Source organism: Macaca nemestrina, chromosome 7 (genome assembly GCF_043159975.1).
Source record: "Macaca nemestrina isolate mMacNem1 chromosome 7, mMacNem.hap1, whole genome shotgun sequence".
NCBI classification, from domain to species: Eukaryota; Metazoa; Chordata; class Mammalia; order Primates; family Cercopithecidae; genus Macaca; species Macaca nemestrina.
Window position 1 is genome coordinate 143,347,959 of NC_092131.1, and position 14,773 is coordinate 143,362,731.

The window sequence follows — 14,773 nt, forward strand, 5'->3', positions numbered from 1 at the left end:
ATTTGACAGCTACTTTAGGCCAAAAAAATGGAAGAGACGGTTTGGCATAAGTTTACTAGCTTATACCAGGTGAACATTTGGAAAAAGGAAATACAGGCAACTCTGGGAGAAATTAAAATGCTTCAACATTGACCTGTCTTTATAGCGTATTTATATTCAACAGATAAAATAATTTTTTCAAAGTCAGACAATGCCACCATCTCTATTATTTTCCTTACTTTATACTATGCCAGTCTTATCATCATACTAACAATATCAGATGGCTGAAGTCACAATATACATTCCAGTTTATGTTGAGTTTCATATTCCTGCTCATTTCCTGCCTTCTCCCTCCATCTCTTCCCCTACCTTACTTTATTACTCTTCCTAACACTTCCTGGGTATAGTGTTTCTTTCTCTATGCCAAAGCCCTCCAAAAAGCCATGTCCATGTCTGGCTCTGCTCTCATATTCTAGTAACAGAAATTTCCAGATTGAAATTCACCACTCTTCTAATCTTTGCCAATCAAAATTCCCATTTCCTTGGGGTACTTCAGCTAGGCACTAGGAAAGCAATTATTAGTTTCTCTTACAATCCCTCTACTAGTGTTTGCTTTTTAACTAAAAAACATCTTTTTTCTCCAGAGAAATGGAGTAATCTCAACAGGAGAACATCTAAATAGCTTAGAAAATTAAACAATTTGTTCTGGCACGATTGACCCTGAGTAAAGTTTACTTTTGGTGAGGCAGAGCCTTCAGAATTTATTTGCCTACACCGTTCTTGTTCACTTCTCCCCCATATCCCATTAAAATATTACTTTTACACTGTCACTAATAGCTAAGTCCTCTCACCAGTGATTCCCAAACCTCTTTAGCTATACCAGGTCTAGCTATTTCCCCACTAATTTTTCTTTTTCCTTATTAAAGTTATCTATCCTATGTTCTGCTTCCTCAGGGCTTTGCTAGCTAAGAGTTAGATAAATTTAACACACCAAGATGTGTTAACTATTTCTTTTATTACTCTTTCCAAGAAAAATACCATGCTGACATTTTCGTGGTTAAAGTACACTTATGCAGCCACATTAACTACATGTTGACACCTCCAAATAACTAGCTCACAGTACATACTCAGTAAATATTTACTGGATTGCTGGGCGCGGTGGCTCACGCCTATAATCCCAGCACTTTGGGAGGCCAAGGCGGGCGGATCACCTGAGGCCAGGAGTTTCAAACCAGCCTGGCCAAGATGATGAAACCCCATCTCTACTAAAAATACAAAAATTAGCTGGGTGTGGTGGCAGGCACTTGTAATCCCAGCTACTTGGGAGGCTGAGGTGAGATAATCGCTTGAACCCGGGAGGCGGAGGTTGCAGTGAGCCAAGATTGGGCCATTGCACTCTAGCCTGGGTGACAAGAGTGAAATTCCATCTCAAAAAAAAGAAAAAAATTTTGCTGGATTAAAAAAGGCAAGAAAAGGGCTGGGTGTGTGACTTACGCCTGTAGTCCCAGCACTTTGAGAGGGCAAGGTGGGTGGATTACAAGGTCAGCAGTTCAAGACCAGCCTGGCCCACATGGTGAAACCTCATCACTACTAAAAAAAAAAAAAAAAAAAAAATACAAAAATTAGCTGGGTGTGGTGGGGGGGGGGGCGCCTGTAATCCCAGCTGCTTAGGTGGCTGAGGCAGGAGAACTGCTTGAGCCTGGGAGGCGGAGGTTGCAGTGAGCCAAGATCGCACCATTGTACTCCAGCCTGGGCAAAAGAGCAAGACTCAGTCTCAGGAAAAAAAGAAAACAAAAGAAAAGAAAGAAAAACACAAGTAGAGGAAATTTCAAACACCAAAAATACTTTGGGATGATAGAGGGGTAAGAGGGATATATTTTTGAGTACATGAGCTTTCAGCATTCTTTAAATCATAGAAAGTGCCCAGAGGGAGACAGCACATTAACCCCTCTAAACATCGGTTTCCTCATCTGTAAAACAGAGGCATTACAATTTTGTGATGGCTTTATTTTTCCACCAATCTCATCCTTTGTACTATTAGTATTTCTGCACTTATGGCTCTGCTCATCGGTTCTCTGCCACCACAACTGTATTTCTTCATTTGCAGAACTCATGGCAAAAGAGCTCATTTTGTCTCAGAAGGTACGCAGACAAAGTCAAGTAGAGTGCTAGTGATAATGAGCAGGGAAGAGGTTAGGTAAACGGCATCAACTTGTGATAGCACAGAAAGTAGAGCCAGAATGAAGATAAGAGCTATGGAGTGGCAGCACAGTTTAACACTGTCCAGTCGAAATATAATGCAAGCCACAAATTTGAGCTCAAATGTAATTTTAAATTTTCTAGTAGCCACATTAATAAAAGTCAAAATAAATAGGTAAAATTAGTTTTTTTTCGTTGTTTGTTTTTTGTTTTTGAGATAGGGTCTCACTTTGTCACCCAGGCTGGAGTATAGTGGCACAAACATGGCTCATGGCAGCCTTGAACTTCCAGGCTCAAGTGATTCTCCTGCCTCAACCTCCTGAGTAGCAGGGACTACAGGTGAGTTTTATTACACATGGCTAATTTTTAAATTCTTTGTAAAGACAGGGTTTTGCCATGTTGCCCAGGCTGGTCTTGAATTCCTGAGCTCAAGTGATCTGCCTGCCTCAGTCTCCTGAAGGGCTGGGATAAAAGGCATGAACCATCACACCTGGCCAAAATTAATCTTAATAATATATTTTATTTAACCTAGTATATGAAAATTTCAACAATCAATATTTTAAAATTACTGATATTCTTTTTTAACCAAGTCTTTGAAATCCGGTGTATATTTTACATTTACAGAACATCTCAATTCACACTGGCCACATTTCAAGTACTCGATAGCCGCATGTCCCTACCGGCTACTATATTCTTCAGTGCAGGTTTAGGTGATATATGGTAATGACCTAACAAAGAATAGTAAATGAGTCCAATTTGACTCAATCTGCCTTACACAATTCCATCTGAGAACAAGGAAAGGAGGGTTGAGAGTGGATGGATATGGAAGGGCTGGATAGGAAACAGGGTCAGAAATACATGTAACTCATTACTTAAATTATATATAGTTATATATAAATGGCCAGGTGCGGTGGCTAATGCCTATAATCCTAGCACTTTGGGAGGCCAAGGCAGGTGGATCACTTGAAGCCAGGAATTCAAGACGAGCCCAGCCAACACCGGGAAACCCCGTCTCTACTAAAAATACAAAAATTAGCCAGGCATGCTGGCGGGCACCCGTAATCCCAGCTACTTGCGAGGCTGAGGCAGGAGAATTGCTTGAACCTGGGAGGCAGAGGTTGCAGTGAGCAAGATCATGCCACTGCACTCCAGCTTGGGCAACAGAGAACCAGTTTCAAAAAACAAAACAAAATAAAACTACATTTAACTTTTTATTATCCCATTTAGGAAACTAAAATAGATTAAGCATCCTATTACAGTAAATTCAAACTTCCTGCCTGGCTCACAAGACTCTCTTGCCACAATCTACTTATCTCTATTTCTTTAACTATACAACATGCAGATTTACCAAGTATAGTCAAATTAGACTCATACACTGTTCCTTCAATATGCCTTACATATTTCCACCTCTAGCTTGAGCTTAAGATAGTTTCCACCCAGCCCTCAAACAACCTTTTTTATTCTTTACAACAGCATAGATTCTAACTATCCTTCAAAGCCCAATACAAGTCACATGTTCTCCTTTAAGCCTTTTCTACTCCTTACCCACTTCCCATATCCATTTGTACCCAAACTTCTCAAAAGTTTTCTGCCCTTGAGGCTCCACTTCCTTACCTCCCAGACACTCTTCAACTCACCACTCCATTTCCATCTCATCACTGCAGTGACACCGTTTGATGAAGGTCACAATAACCTTCAAACTGCCAAGTCATAACGGGAGTATTCTCCAGTATTCAATACCCTTTCTCCTTTCTTCTAACAATCTTCACCTTCTCTGGGCTTCATTATAGCACTCTCTCCTGGCTTTTCTCCTATCTTACTACCAGCTACTTCTTCACTATTTCTCTGTCCTCTACTTCATTCATTTTAGCAGAGGTGATGTTGCACCTAAAGGAGCAAAAACTGGTTCTTGGTGCAGGAGGGTGGGTGGCAAAAAAAAAAAAAAAAAAAAAAAAAAATCTTAGATAGTATAATGGCTTATAGCCTTCAAAGGGCCACAGTACAAAAAAAAACCCATACAATAGACCCACACAAAATGGCTCAAGCCTGTAATGCCAGCACTTTGGGAGGCCGAGGCGGGCGGATCACGAGATCAGGAGATCGAGACCATCCTGGCTAACACGGTTAAACCCCGTCTCAACTAAAAATACAAAAAATTAGCTGGGCCTGTTGGCAGATGCCTGTAGTCCCAGCTACTCGGGAGGCTGAGGCAGGAGAATGGCATGAACCGGGAGGTGGAGCTTGCAATGAGCTGAGATCCGGCCACTGCACTCCAGCCTGGGCAACAGAGCAAGACTCCATCTCAAGAAAAACAAAACAAAAACCAAAAAACACATACAATATATTTACATTATTAAAATGTCCTGAAGTGAGCCATTAGGACAAAAGTGTCTATAAAGGCTCCTCAGAATGGCAATAATGAAAAGAAAGTTGAAACACTGCTCCACCTAATCTCTACACGCTGGGAAACTTCAGGGGAGAATCCTGGACCCTCTTCTTTTCTCTATTATCTTATCAACTTCCACAGATTTAAATACCATTTTTATACTGATGACTTCTAAATTCTTATCTCAAATTTCAGTGTTCTCTGGAACTCATAGTCTGCCATTAGCAAATTCCCTAGATATTCAACTTCTCTGAATGTTCCCTTCACCTTACTATCTGAGTATCTGGCTCTGTCTTGATGACAATGCAGTTCTCTTAAGTGATAGTTCTGTTCTCTCTCATACTTCTTTTACCAGTGAGCCTCAAAGTAGAATAGGTACCCACTTGTTGTTGAAAGTAAGAGGGAAGGTATAAAATAATTGCCTAGAGAAATGGGAGAGTGAATGGATTAGAGAGCTGTGGTATGATTTTGGGGTGTTACCTTTGAGGTTATTCTCTCCCCTCTTCCTCCCTAAATTCCTCAGTTTTAAAACTCAGATAATTCTACCCATTATCTACCCACCTTGTTGCAGTTATCTACTGACCTCCAGGCCAATACCCTTTATTCTTAGCTCCTTTCTCCAACACAAATCCCATAATTTTTGGTAATTTCAATAAGCATGGGGATGTCTCTTCCAACACCCTGCCTCTCTGTTCCTTGGCCTCTTCTCCAACGAAAATACTTTATTCTTAAAACACACCCACACACAAACACACCCAGAAAAACCACCTTTTATTCTACTTTATCTCAGAAACTCATTTCCCATGGTAATACGTTTCATTATTACCAAAAATTCCTCAGCTGTATCAGGAATCGAGACTTACAATCCATTAATCTCATTACATTTTCCTTCCACACACTTACATCATTTCCTCTTTACGCAGCTTAAATTCTATGGCCCATGATTATAATCACTCTCTATACACACCTTCATACCTTAGACTACTCCCCTCATCCCCCACCGCACAACCCTGGCCCCACCACTGACGACATGTAGAGCAACATACCCTAGATTCTTTCGTCCACACACTCATCAGGCAAAAATTCAGCTCTGGTTAAATCCTGGCCTCCCATCATTCAGACCTGGACTCGTGCAGCTGAACACGACTGAGAAAACGTAACGCCATCCTAGCTGGTTTCACTAACCTCAAAGGTAACATCCCAAAATCCTACCACAGCTCTCTAATCCATTCACTCTCCCATTTCTCTAGGCAATTATTTTATACCTTCCCTCTTACTTTTAACAACTCCTCCCTCATCCTCACTCCCAATTGATGACTTTGTTTCCTATTTCATTGAGAAAATAGAAGTACTCAAGAGACTAGCTACAACCACATCCACCCACTTACCTGCACCTCTTTGTAATATATTCTGTCTTTCCTCCTATTACCATGGATGAACTATCTAAGGCTAGATTTTCTATTTGTATAAAGTACTTTCTGCAGCTCCTTTTCTCTAGTTTTCTCTTTTATAAAATGGCTTTGAAGTATAATCCACATCCCATACAACCTACCCACTTAAAATGTACAATTCAATTATTTTTTGTAGTATATTCACAGGATTATGAAACTATCATCATGATCTAATTTTATTATTGACTGATTGATTGACTGAGACAAAGTCTCACTGTCACCCAGGCTGGAGTGCAGTGGTGTTATCTCTGCTCACTACAACCTCTGACTGCTGGGTTCAAGCAATTCTTCTGCCTCAGCCTCACAAGTAGCTGGGACTACAGGCATGCGCCACCACATCCGGCTAATTCTTTGTATTTTTAGTAGAGACAGGGTTTCGCCACGTTGCCCAGGCTGGTCTTGAACTCCTGAGCTCAAGTGAACCACCCACCTCAACCACCCAAAGTGCTGGGATTACAGGTGTGAGCCACCGTGCCAGTCCCATTTTGGTCCTCCCTAAAAGAAACCCTGTACCCATTAGCAGTCAACCCCCATTTCACCCAATCTCTTTCCCAACCCTAAGCAACCACTAAACTACTTTCTGTCTCTATAAATTTGCCTATTCAAGTTTTTTCTAATTTTCATTTTTTAGAGATAAGGTTCTTGCTCTCTTACCCAGGCTGGAATGCAGTGGTATGGTCATAGCTCACTGCAGTCTCAAACTCCTGGGTTTAAGTGATCATCCCACCTCAGCTTCCCAAGTAGCTGGGACCATAGGCATGCACCACCAGCCTGACTAATGGATGTTTCATATAAAGGGAATCATACACTCTTTTGTGACTTTGCCTCTTTCACTTAAATGTTTTAGGGTTCATCCATGTTATAGCATGTATTCATACTTCATAGCTTTTTATGGCTGAATAATATTCCATTGCACAAATTTACATTTGTTTATCTGCTCATCAGTTGATAGACATTTCAGTTGTTTCCATTTTTTGACTACTAGGAATAATGCTGCTTTGAACATATTTTTTTTTTTTCCCTGAGACAGAGTCTTGCTCTCTTGCCTAGGCTGGAATGCAATGGCATGATCTCAGATCACTGCAACTTCCACCTCTCGGGTTCAAGTGATTCTTCTGCTTCGGCCTTCTGAGTAGCTGGAATTATAGGCACGTGCCACCACGCCTGGCTAATTTTTATGTTTTTAGTAGAGACGGGGTTTTACCACCTTGGCCAGGCTGGTCTCAAACTCTTGACATTGTGATCCACCCGCCTTGGCCTCCCAAAATGCTGGGATTACAGGCATAAGCCACAGCACCTAGCCCGAACATTTTTATACAAGTTGTACGGACATATGTTTTCACTTCTCTTGGGTAAATACCTAGGAATGATATTTCATGGTCATACGGTAATTCTCTTTAACTTTTTAAAGAATTGCCAAACTGCTTTTCAAAGTGGCTGTATTATTTTACATTTCTACTGGCTAGGTGTGAGGGTTTCCAGTTTTCTCTTGTTTCCAGTCAGGTTTTCATCCCATACTCTCATCAAGGTTACCAATGACTTCCTTATGGCTAAATAGTCAATTTTTAGTCTTCTTCCTGTTTGAGCTATTAGCAGTATTTGATTCAGCTCATCTCTCACTCTTCCTTGAAACATTTCTTCATTAGGATTCTAGGAAATCACAGCCTCCTATTTTTCTTCTACCTGGCTGGGCATGCTGGCTCTTTTCTCCTTCCCCATCTTCTAATCACTGGCATATCTTGGACTCAGTCTACTGACCTTTTCTCTTCTATCTACTACATTCCTTCCCTTAATGATCTCACCCAATCTAACTACTGTTTATATATGTTGTCTGTAAATACATATTTATAGACTAGACTTGTACTGTCTAATACAGTAGCCAGTAGCAATATGTGGCTATTAAATTTAATTTACATTATATAAAATTAAAAATTCATTTCCTTGGTCACATTACACACACACACACCCAAACACATATACACACACACAATTTTGAGATAGGGTCTTGCCCTGTTGCCCAGGGTAGAGTGCAGTGTTGTGATCTTGGCTCACTGCAGCCTCTGAATCCTGGGCTCAAGCAATCCTCCCAACTCAGCTTCCCAAGTAGCTGGGACTACAGGTGCACACCATCACGCCTGGCTAATTTTTGAATTTTTAAGTGGAGATGGGGTGTCACCATGTTGCCCAGGCTGGCCTCAAACTCCTGGGCTCAAGACACGAGCTACATTTTAAGAGCTTGAGGGCCACATGCGGCTAGTGGCTACTAAACTGGACAGTACAGATACAGAACATTTCTATCATTACAGAAATTTTAATTGTATAGTGCTGATCCAGACCTCTCCTCTGAACTCAAGATATATATATATATCTCTCAATAATTGCTTTCCTGATGGCTCCATTTTTTTTTTTTTTTTGAGATGGAGTCTCGCTCTGTCGCCCAGGCTGGAGTGCAGTGGCGAGATCTCTGCTCACTGCAACCTCCGCCACCTGGGTTCACGCCATTCTCCTGCCTCAGCCTCCTGAGTAGTTGGGACTACAGGCGCCCCCACCACACCTGGCTAATTTTTTGTTTTTAGTGGAGATGGGGTTTCACGGTGTTAGCCAGGATGGTCTCAATCTCCTGACCTCGTGATCTGCCTGCCTCGGTCTCCCAAAGTGCTGGGATTACAGGCGCGAGCCACTGTGCCTGGCCTGATTGTTCCGTTTTGATGTAGATAAACATCTAAAAACAAAAATCCTGCAATTTCTCCCTAAAAACCTTGCCCCTTCCATTTTTTCCTATTTCAGTTTTCCTATTTCCATCCTTCTACTTGTTCAAACCAAAAACGATGAGATAACCCTTGACTCCACCTTCATTCTACATCCAACTGATCAGCAAATTCTGTCAACTCTCTATCCAGAATCTAACCGCTTCTTACAAATTTCACTTATTTTACCTTGGTTAAAGCCACCATCTGTTGCTAGTTGTAATAACTTCCTAAATGGTTTTCCCGCTTGTCCTTACCCCGCTAAGGTCTATTGTCAACATAACTGCTAGAGAATTCTTATTGAATCCAAAGTTAGATCATGTCAGTCCTCTGTTCAAAATCCTCCAACAGCTTCCCAGATTACTTATGGCAAAAACCAAAATTGCTGTTACATCCTTAGGGCCCCATATGATCTGACTGCGTCAACTCTCTGATCTCATCTCCTACAACTCCCCTTTGTGTACTCCTTGGCAGTCATATTGGCTATTCCTCAAAATCACCCAGTATATTTCAGCCTTCCCCATAAAATATAACTTAGGAATCACTAACTTTAAGAATCATTTATCAAGCAGCGTCCCGTGGGAAAAAAAATAAAAACTTAAAATAATAATAAAAATTAAAAGAATCACTAAGCTAGCCTAAAAGAGGGATTTTCTTTTTAAACCAATTTGCAGACATCTAGGTATTCAGAGTAATCTACCCTTAACTATAAGGTCCCTAGCCAGTGAATGGGGATTAAATGATACGAATTATATTTTCTTTTTTTTTTTTTTTTGAGACGGAGTCTCGCTCTGTCACCCAGGCTGGAGTGCAGTGGCCGGATCTCAGCTCACTGCAAGCTCCGCCTCCTGGGTTTATGCCATTCTCCTGCCTCAGCCTCCCGAGTAGCTGGGACTACAGGTGCCCGCCACCTCGCTCGGCTAGTTTTTTGTATTTTTTAGCGGAGATGGGGTTTCACCGTGTTAGCCAGGATGGTCTTGATCTCCTGACCTCGTGATCCGCCCGCCTCGGCCTCCCAAAGTGCTGGGATTACAGGCTTGAGCCACCGCGCCCAGCCTCCAATTATACTTTCTAAAATAAGGGTCTTCCTGCCGGGTGCAGTGGCTCATGCCTGTAATCCCAGCACTTTGAGAGGCCAAGGCGGGCGTATCGCTTAAACCCAGGAGTTCAAGACAAGCCTGGGCAACACAGTGAAATCTGATCTCTACAAAAATAAAACTTGAGCAGGCACGGTGGCTCACGCCTCTAATCCCAGCACTTTGGGAGGCCGAGGTGGGCGGATCACCTGAGGTCGGGAGTTCAAGACCAGCCTGATCAACACGGAGAAACCCTGTCTCTACTAAAAACACAAAATTAGCCGGGTGTGGTAGCACATGCCTGTAATCCCAGCTACTCGGGAGGCTGAGGCAGGAGAATCACTTGAACCCAGGAGGTGGAGGCTGTGGTAAGCTGAGATCATGCCATTGCACTCCAGCCTGGGCAACAAGAGTGAAACTCTGTCTCAAAAAAAAAAAAATAAAAAATCTAAAAATTAGCTGGATGTGGCAGCATGTGCATGTAGTCCCAGTTACTAGGGAGGCTCACGTGGGAGGATCACCTGAGCCTAGGGAGGTCGAGATTGCAGCAAGTCATGATCACGCCACTGCACTCCAGCCTGGGCGATAGAGTAAGACTCTGTCTCAAAAGAAAAAAATAAAAAAAGAGTCTTCTAAAATTTGCAGTGTCAGTTATATCACTAAGTCTGTATCTCACAAAAAAATGAGTTAACTAGTTGTCTGGAAGGGTACGGACAAATTAACCAGTGGACAAGATATTTCTTTTCTTTTCTTTTTGAGATGGAATCTTACTCTGTCACCCAGACTGGAGTGCAGTGGTGCAATCTCGGCTCACTACAAGCTACGCCTCCCGGGTTCACATCATTCTCCTGTCTCAGCCTCCCAAGTAGCTGAGACATCAGGCGCCCCCCACCACGCCTGGCTAATTTTTTTGTATTTTTTAGTAAAGACAGGGTTTCACCATGTTAGCCAGGATGGTCTCAATCTCCTGACCTCGTGATCTGCCCACCTTGGCCTCCCAAAGTTCTGGGATTACAGGCATGAGCTACCGTGCCCGGCCCCAGGTGACAAGATTTTTAAAAAATAAAATTTGTTTTTGTTTTTGAGACGGAGTCTCACTCTATCACTCTGGCTAGAGTGCAGTGGCATGATCTCAGCTCACTGCAACCTCCACCTCTTGAGTTCAAGCAATTCTCCCACCTCACCCTCCCAAATAGTTAGGACTTACAGGTGCATGACACCACACCCGGCTAATTTTTGTAATTTTAGTAGACACAGGGTTTCACCATGTTGGCCAGGCTGGTTTCGAACTATTGACCTCAAGTGATCCACCTGCCTTGGCCTCCCAAAGTGCTGGCATTACAGGCGTGAGTCACCACACCTGGTCTTAATAATAATTTAAATACTGAAAAAACTGTAAGAATACGGATTAAGATTTCCTATTTGGTAATAGTATAAATATATAAATTCTTATTTGCCAGATTATAAAAGGCCACAATGTGATGTACAACTGCCTGCTCTCTAAACAAGTTCAACTCAATGTAGCCAGTCTACAAACTATATTACTGGTCTGTTTTGAAATAAGCAGCTTAGGCCGGGCGCGGTGGCTCAGGCCTGTAATCCCAGCACTTTGGGAGGCCGAGGCAGGCGGATCACAAGGTCAGGAGATCGAGACCACGGTGAAACCCCGTCTCTACTAAAAATACAAAAAATTAGCCAGGCGCGGTGGCGGGCGCCTGTAGTCCCAGCTACTTAGGAGGCTGAGGCAGGAGAATGGCGGGAACCCGGGAGGCGGAGCTTGTAGTGAGCCAAGATCGCGCCACTGAATTCCAGCCTGGGTGACAGAGCGAGACTGTCTCAAAAAAAAAAAAAAAAAAAAAAAAAAGAAATAAGCAGCTTAGAGAAGAATGCAATTCAATACATTACTTCCTTCAACAAGAAAATTTTCCTATAAAAAATTTCAGTTGAAATGAACAGTGTGCTTACTAATGTAAATATTTTACATCCTAGGAGAAGATTCTATCTCACTGCAGACTGATAACTAACATTTTGTAGACTGGCATAGGTCCATGAATCACACACTTTCAGTAGCACTGCTCTAAATCACCTCCTTTGTCTTTAATTCAAGTCTACCCAATATTTTTGAACACTTTCCACATGCAATGTCAGCGATTCTGTGCCATCTCCCATTCTACAAATTATTGGGATTAAGATGTATCTTGTTTTCTAGACGTTACCTAGATTCCTCATGTGTATTACAGAATTTCAATGCTGGTCAGAAAGAAGACTATACCATCTAAGAACAGTAACATACTGATAAAAATTTTTAATTAGCAGATTCAAAATTGTAATTTTAAAATAGATTATATAATAGCACTTCAGAAAGGTGAGACTGGGTAATAAACTAGCTTTGAAAATGTTTGTTTTGAAAGAGATATAAAATCCACTTTTCAACACTAACCTAAATATTCCATCAGCTGCTCAGCAGTTATGATTTCCATCATCGGTGGAAGTTTCACCTGAAAAACAAAATATTATTTCTATAAAATTAAATGTTTTAGGTGACTAAAGTGTTTCTTGCAGTCAGAAACACAAATACTTATGTCAATATTATGGATCTACTATACTTATACATTAGCATTCACATATATTAGAATCTTTATAGCCAGTCTTTTTTTTTTTTTTTTTTTTTTTTGAGACAGAGTCTCTCTCTGTTGCCCAGCTGGAGTGCAGTGGCGCAATCTTGGCTCACTGCAAGCTCCGCCTCTCGTGTTCACACCATTCTCCTGCCTCAGCCTCCGAGTAGCTGGGAATACAGGCGCCCGCCACCACGCCCGGCTAATTTTTTTGTATTTTTAGTAGAAACGGGGCTCTATGTGTTAGCCAGGATGGTCTCGATCTCCTGACCTCGTAATCCACCCGCCTCAGCCTCCCAAAGTGCTGGGATTACAGGCATGAGCCACCGCGCCTGGCCTATAACCAGTCTTTACTATATTATTCTATTTATTAGGTTGATACAAAAGTAACTGTGGTTTTTGCTATTAAAAGTAATGCAAAGCTTAAAAACAGGCAAAATTTAACTATATTGTTTAGAGCTGCACATATACGAGATAAAACTATTAAGAAGTAAAGAAATGGGCTGGGCACAGTGGCTCACGCCTGTAATCCCAACACTTTCAGAGGCGAAGGTGGGCAGATCACTTGAGGTCAGTAGTTAGAGGCCAGCCTGGCCAACATGGTGAAACCTCCCGTCTGGGCAATAGAATAAAAAGAAAAAAAAAAGTAAAGAAATAGGCTGGGTATAGTAGCTCACGCCTGTAATCCCAGCACTTTGGGAGGCTGAGGCAAGCAGATCACTTGAGGTTGAGAGTTCAAGATCAGCCTAGCCAACATGGTGAAACCATCTCTCTACTAAAACTACAAAAATTAGCTGGGCATGGTGGCGCATGCTTATAATCCCAGCTACTTGGGAGGCTGAGGCAGGAGAATCACTTGGACCCAGGAGGCGGGGGTTGCAGTGAGCCAAGATTGTGCCACTGCACTCCAGCCTGGGTGACAAGAGTGAAACTCCATCTCAATAAAATATAAATTAGTAAGTAAAGAAAAGGATGCTATAAAAAAAAAATCAAGATTACCAGCTATCTGTGGTAACAGAAGGAGTTATAGTTGGAAAGGGGCTTTTAAGGGGATTCTGACATGCTGACAACGCTCTATTCTTTGACCGTCTTGACCTGCAATGGTAGTTCCACTGATGTTTGCTTTATAATAATTTATTAAACTGGACATCTATTTTATGTATGTTTCTATGTGTTACATTTCACAATAAAAAGTTTAAAAGTAAATAGATACATTACAGTGATATTTAAACTAAAAACCCCAGAAAATCCATTAAAATTAATTCAGCTGCAACAACACATTAGTCTAAATTAATTTTTCAAATGCATTGTCAAATGAATGACATAGATATTACAGTCAATGACTGCAAATACTTTAACTGACAGTCACAAGCACACTCCAGGGTATATTTATAGACTAGGAGAAAAAATAAATACTGTAGGATGGACACTCAAAGTAATTACTGTATCAATGATAGAAGAATAGCAACATTGTTAAAAATTCTTCAGCAATTATTTTGTGTTCAACTAAGGAAATCCTTTAAATCAGCGATTCTTCCAACAATTCTCCCAAATGTTGAAAAAGGTCCTCTAGGTGTTTATGTTATCAAATGTAATAATGTCACAATTTTGTTTTAATCAACAAGTAAAATAAGTTTTTAAAAAGACCCCTATAAAACAGAATGGTCTGAAGCCCTCTGTAAGCATAGATGACAGTCAATAGTTATAATTAGTCATCTAGTAAATTTATTATTCAGTAAAAACCAAGAGATGTCTTTGAGGTTTGATCATCATTTCATTCTAAATTATTTTTATTGTCTGTGACATTTTTTTTTTTGAGACGGAGTCTCGCTCTGTTGCCCAGACTGGGGTGCAGTGGCGCGATCTCAGCTCACTGCAAGCTCCGCCTCCCGGGTTCATGCCATTCTCCTGCCTCAGCCTCCCGAGTAGCTGGGACTACAGGCACCTGCCACCATGCCCAGCGGGTTTTTTTTTGTATTTTTTAGTAGAGACGGGGTTTCACCGTGTTAGGCAGGATAGTCTCGATCTCCTGACGTCGTGATCCGCCCGTCTCGGCCTCCCAAAGTGCTGGGATTACAGGCTTGAGCCACCGCGCCTGGCCGTTTGTGACATTTTTAAATAATTTCAGGTCAGGCCCGGTGGCTCACACCTGTAATCCAGGAGGCTGAGGTGGGCAGATCACTTGATGTCAGGAGTACGAGACCAGCCTGGCCAACTTGGTGAAACACCGACTCTACTAAAAAAACACAAAAATTGGCCAGGTGTGGTGGCGCACACCTGTAGTCCCAGTTACTTGGGAGACTGAGGCAGGAGAATTGCT

At 41.7% G+C, this 14,773-nt stretch overlaps 1 protein-coding gene across 2 annotated transcripts in view; it reads right to left on the reverse strand.

The window, feature by feature from the left end:
- MINDY2 (MINDY lysine 48 deubiquitinase 2) overlaps positions 1-14,773 on the reverse strand; it is an 83,474-nt gene that overhangs the window by 53,264 nt on the left and 15,437 nt on the right. For both annotated transcript variants that reach the window (XM_071066782.1, XM_071066781.1), the window contains exon 2: positions 12,279-12,336. In XM_071066782.1, coding sequence (XP_070922883.1) covers positions 12,279-12,336 — 58 coding nt within the window. The remainder of the gene's footprint in view (positions 1-12,278; positions 12,337-14,773) is intronic.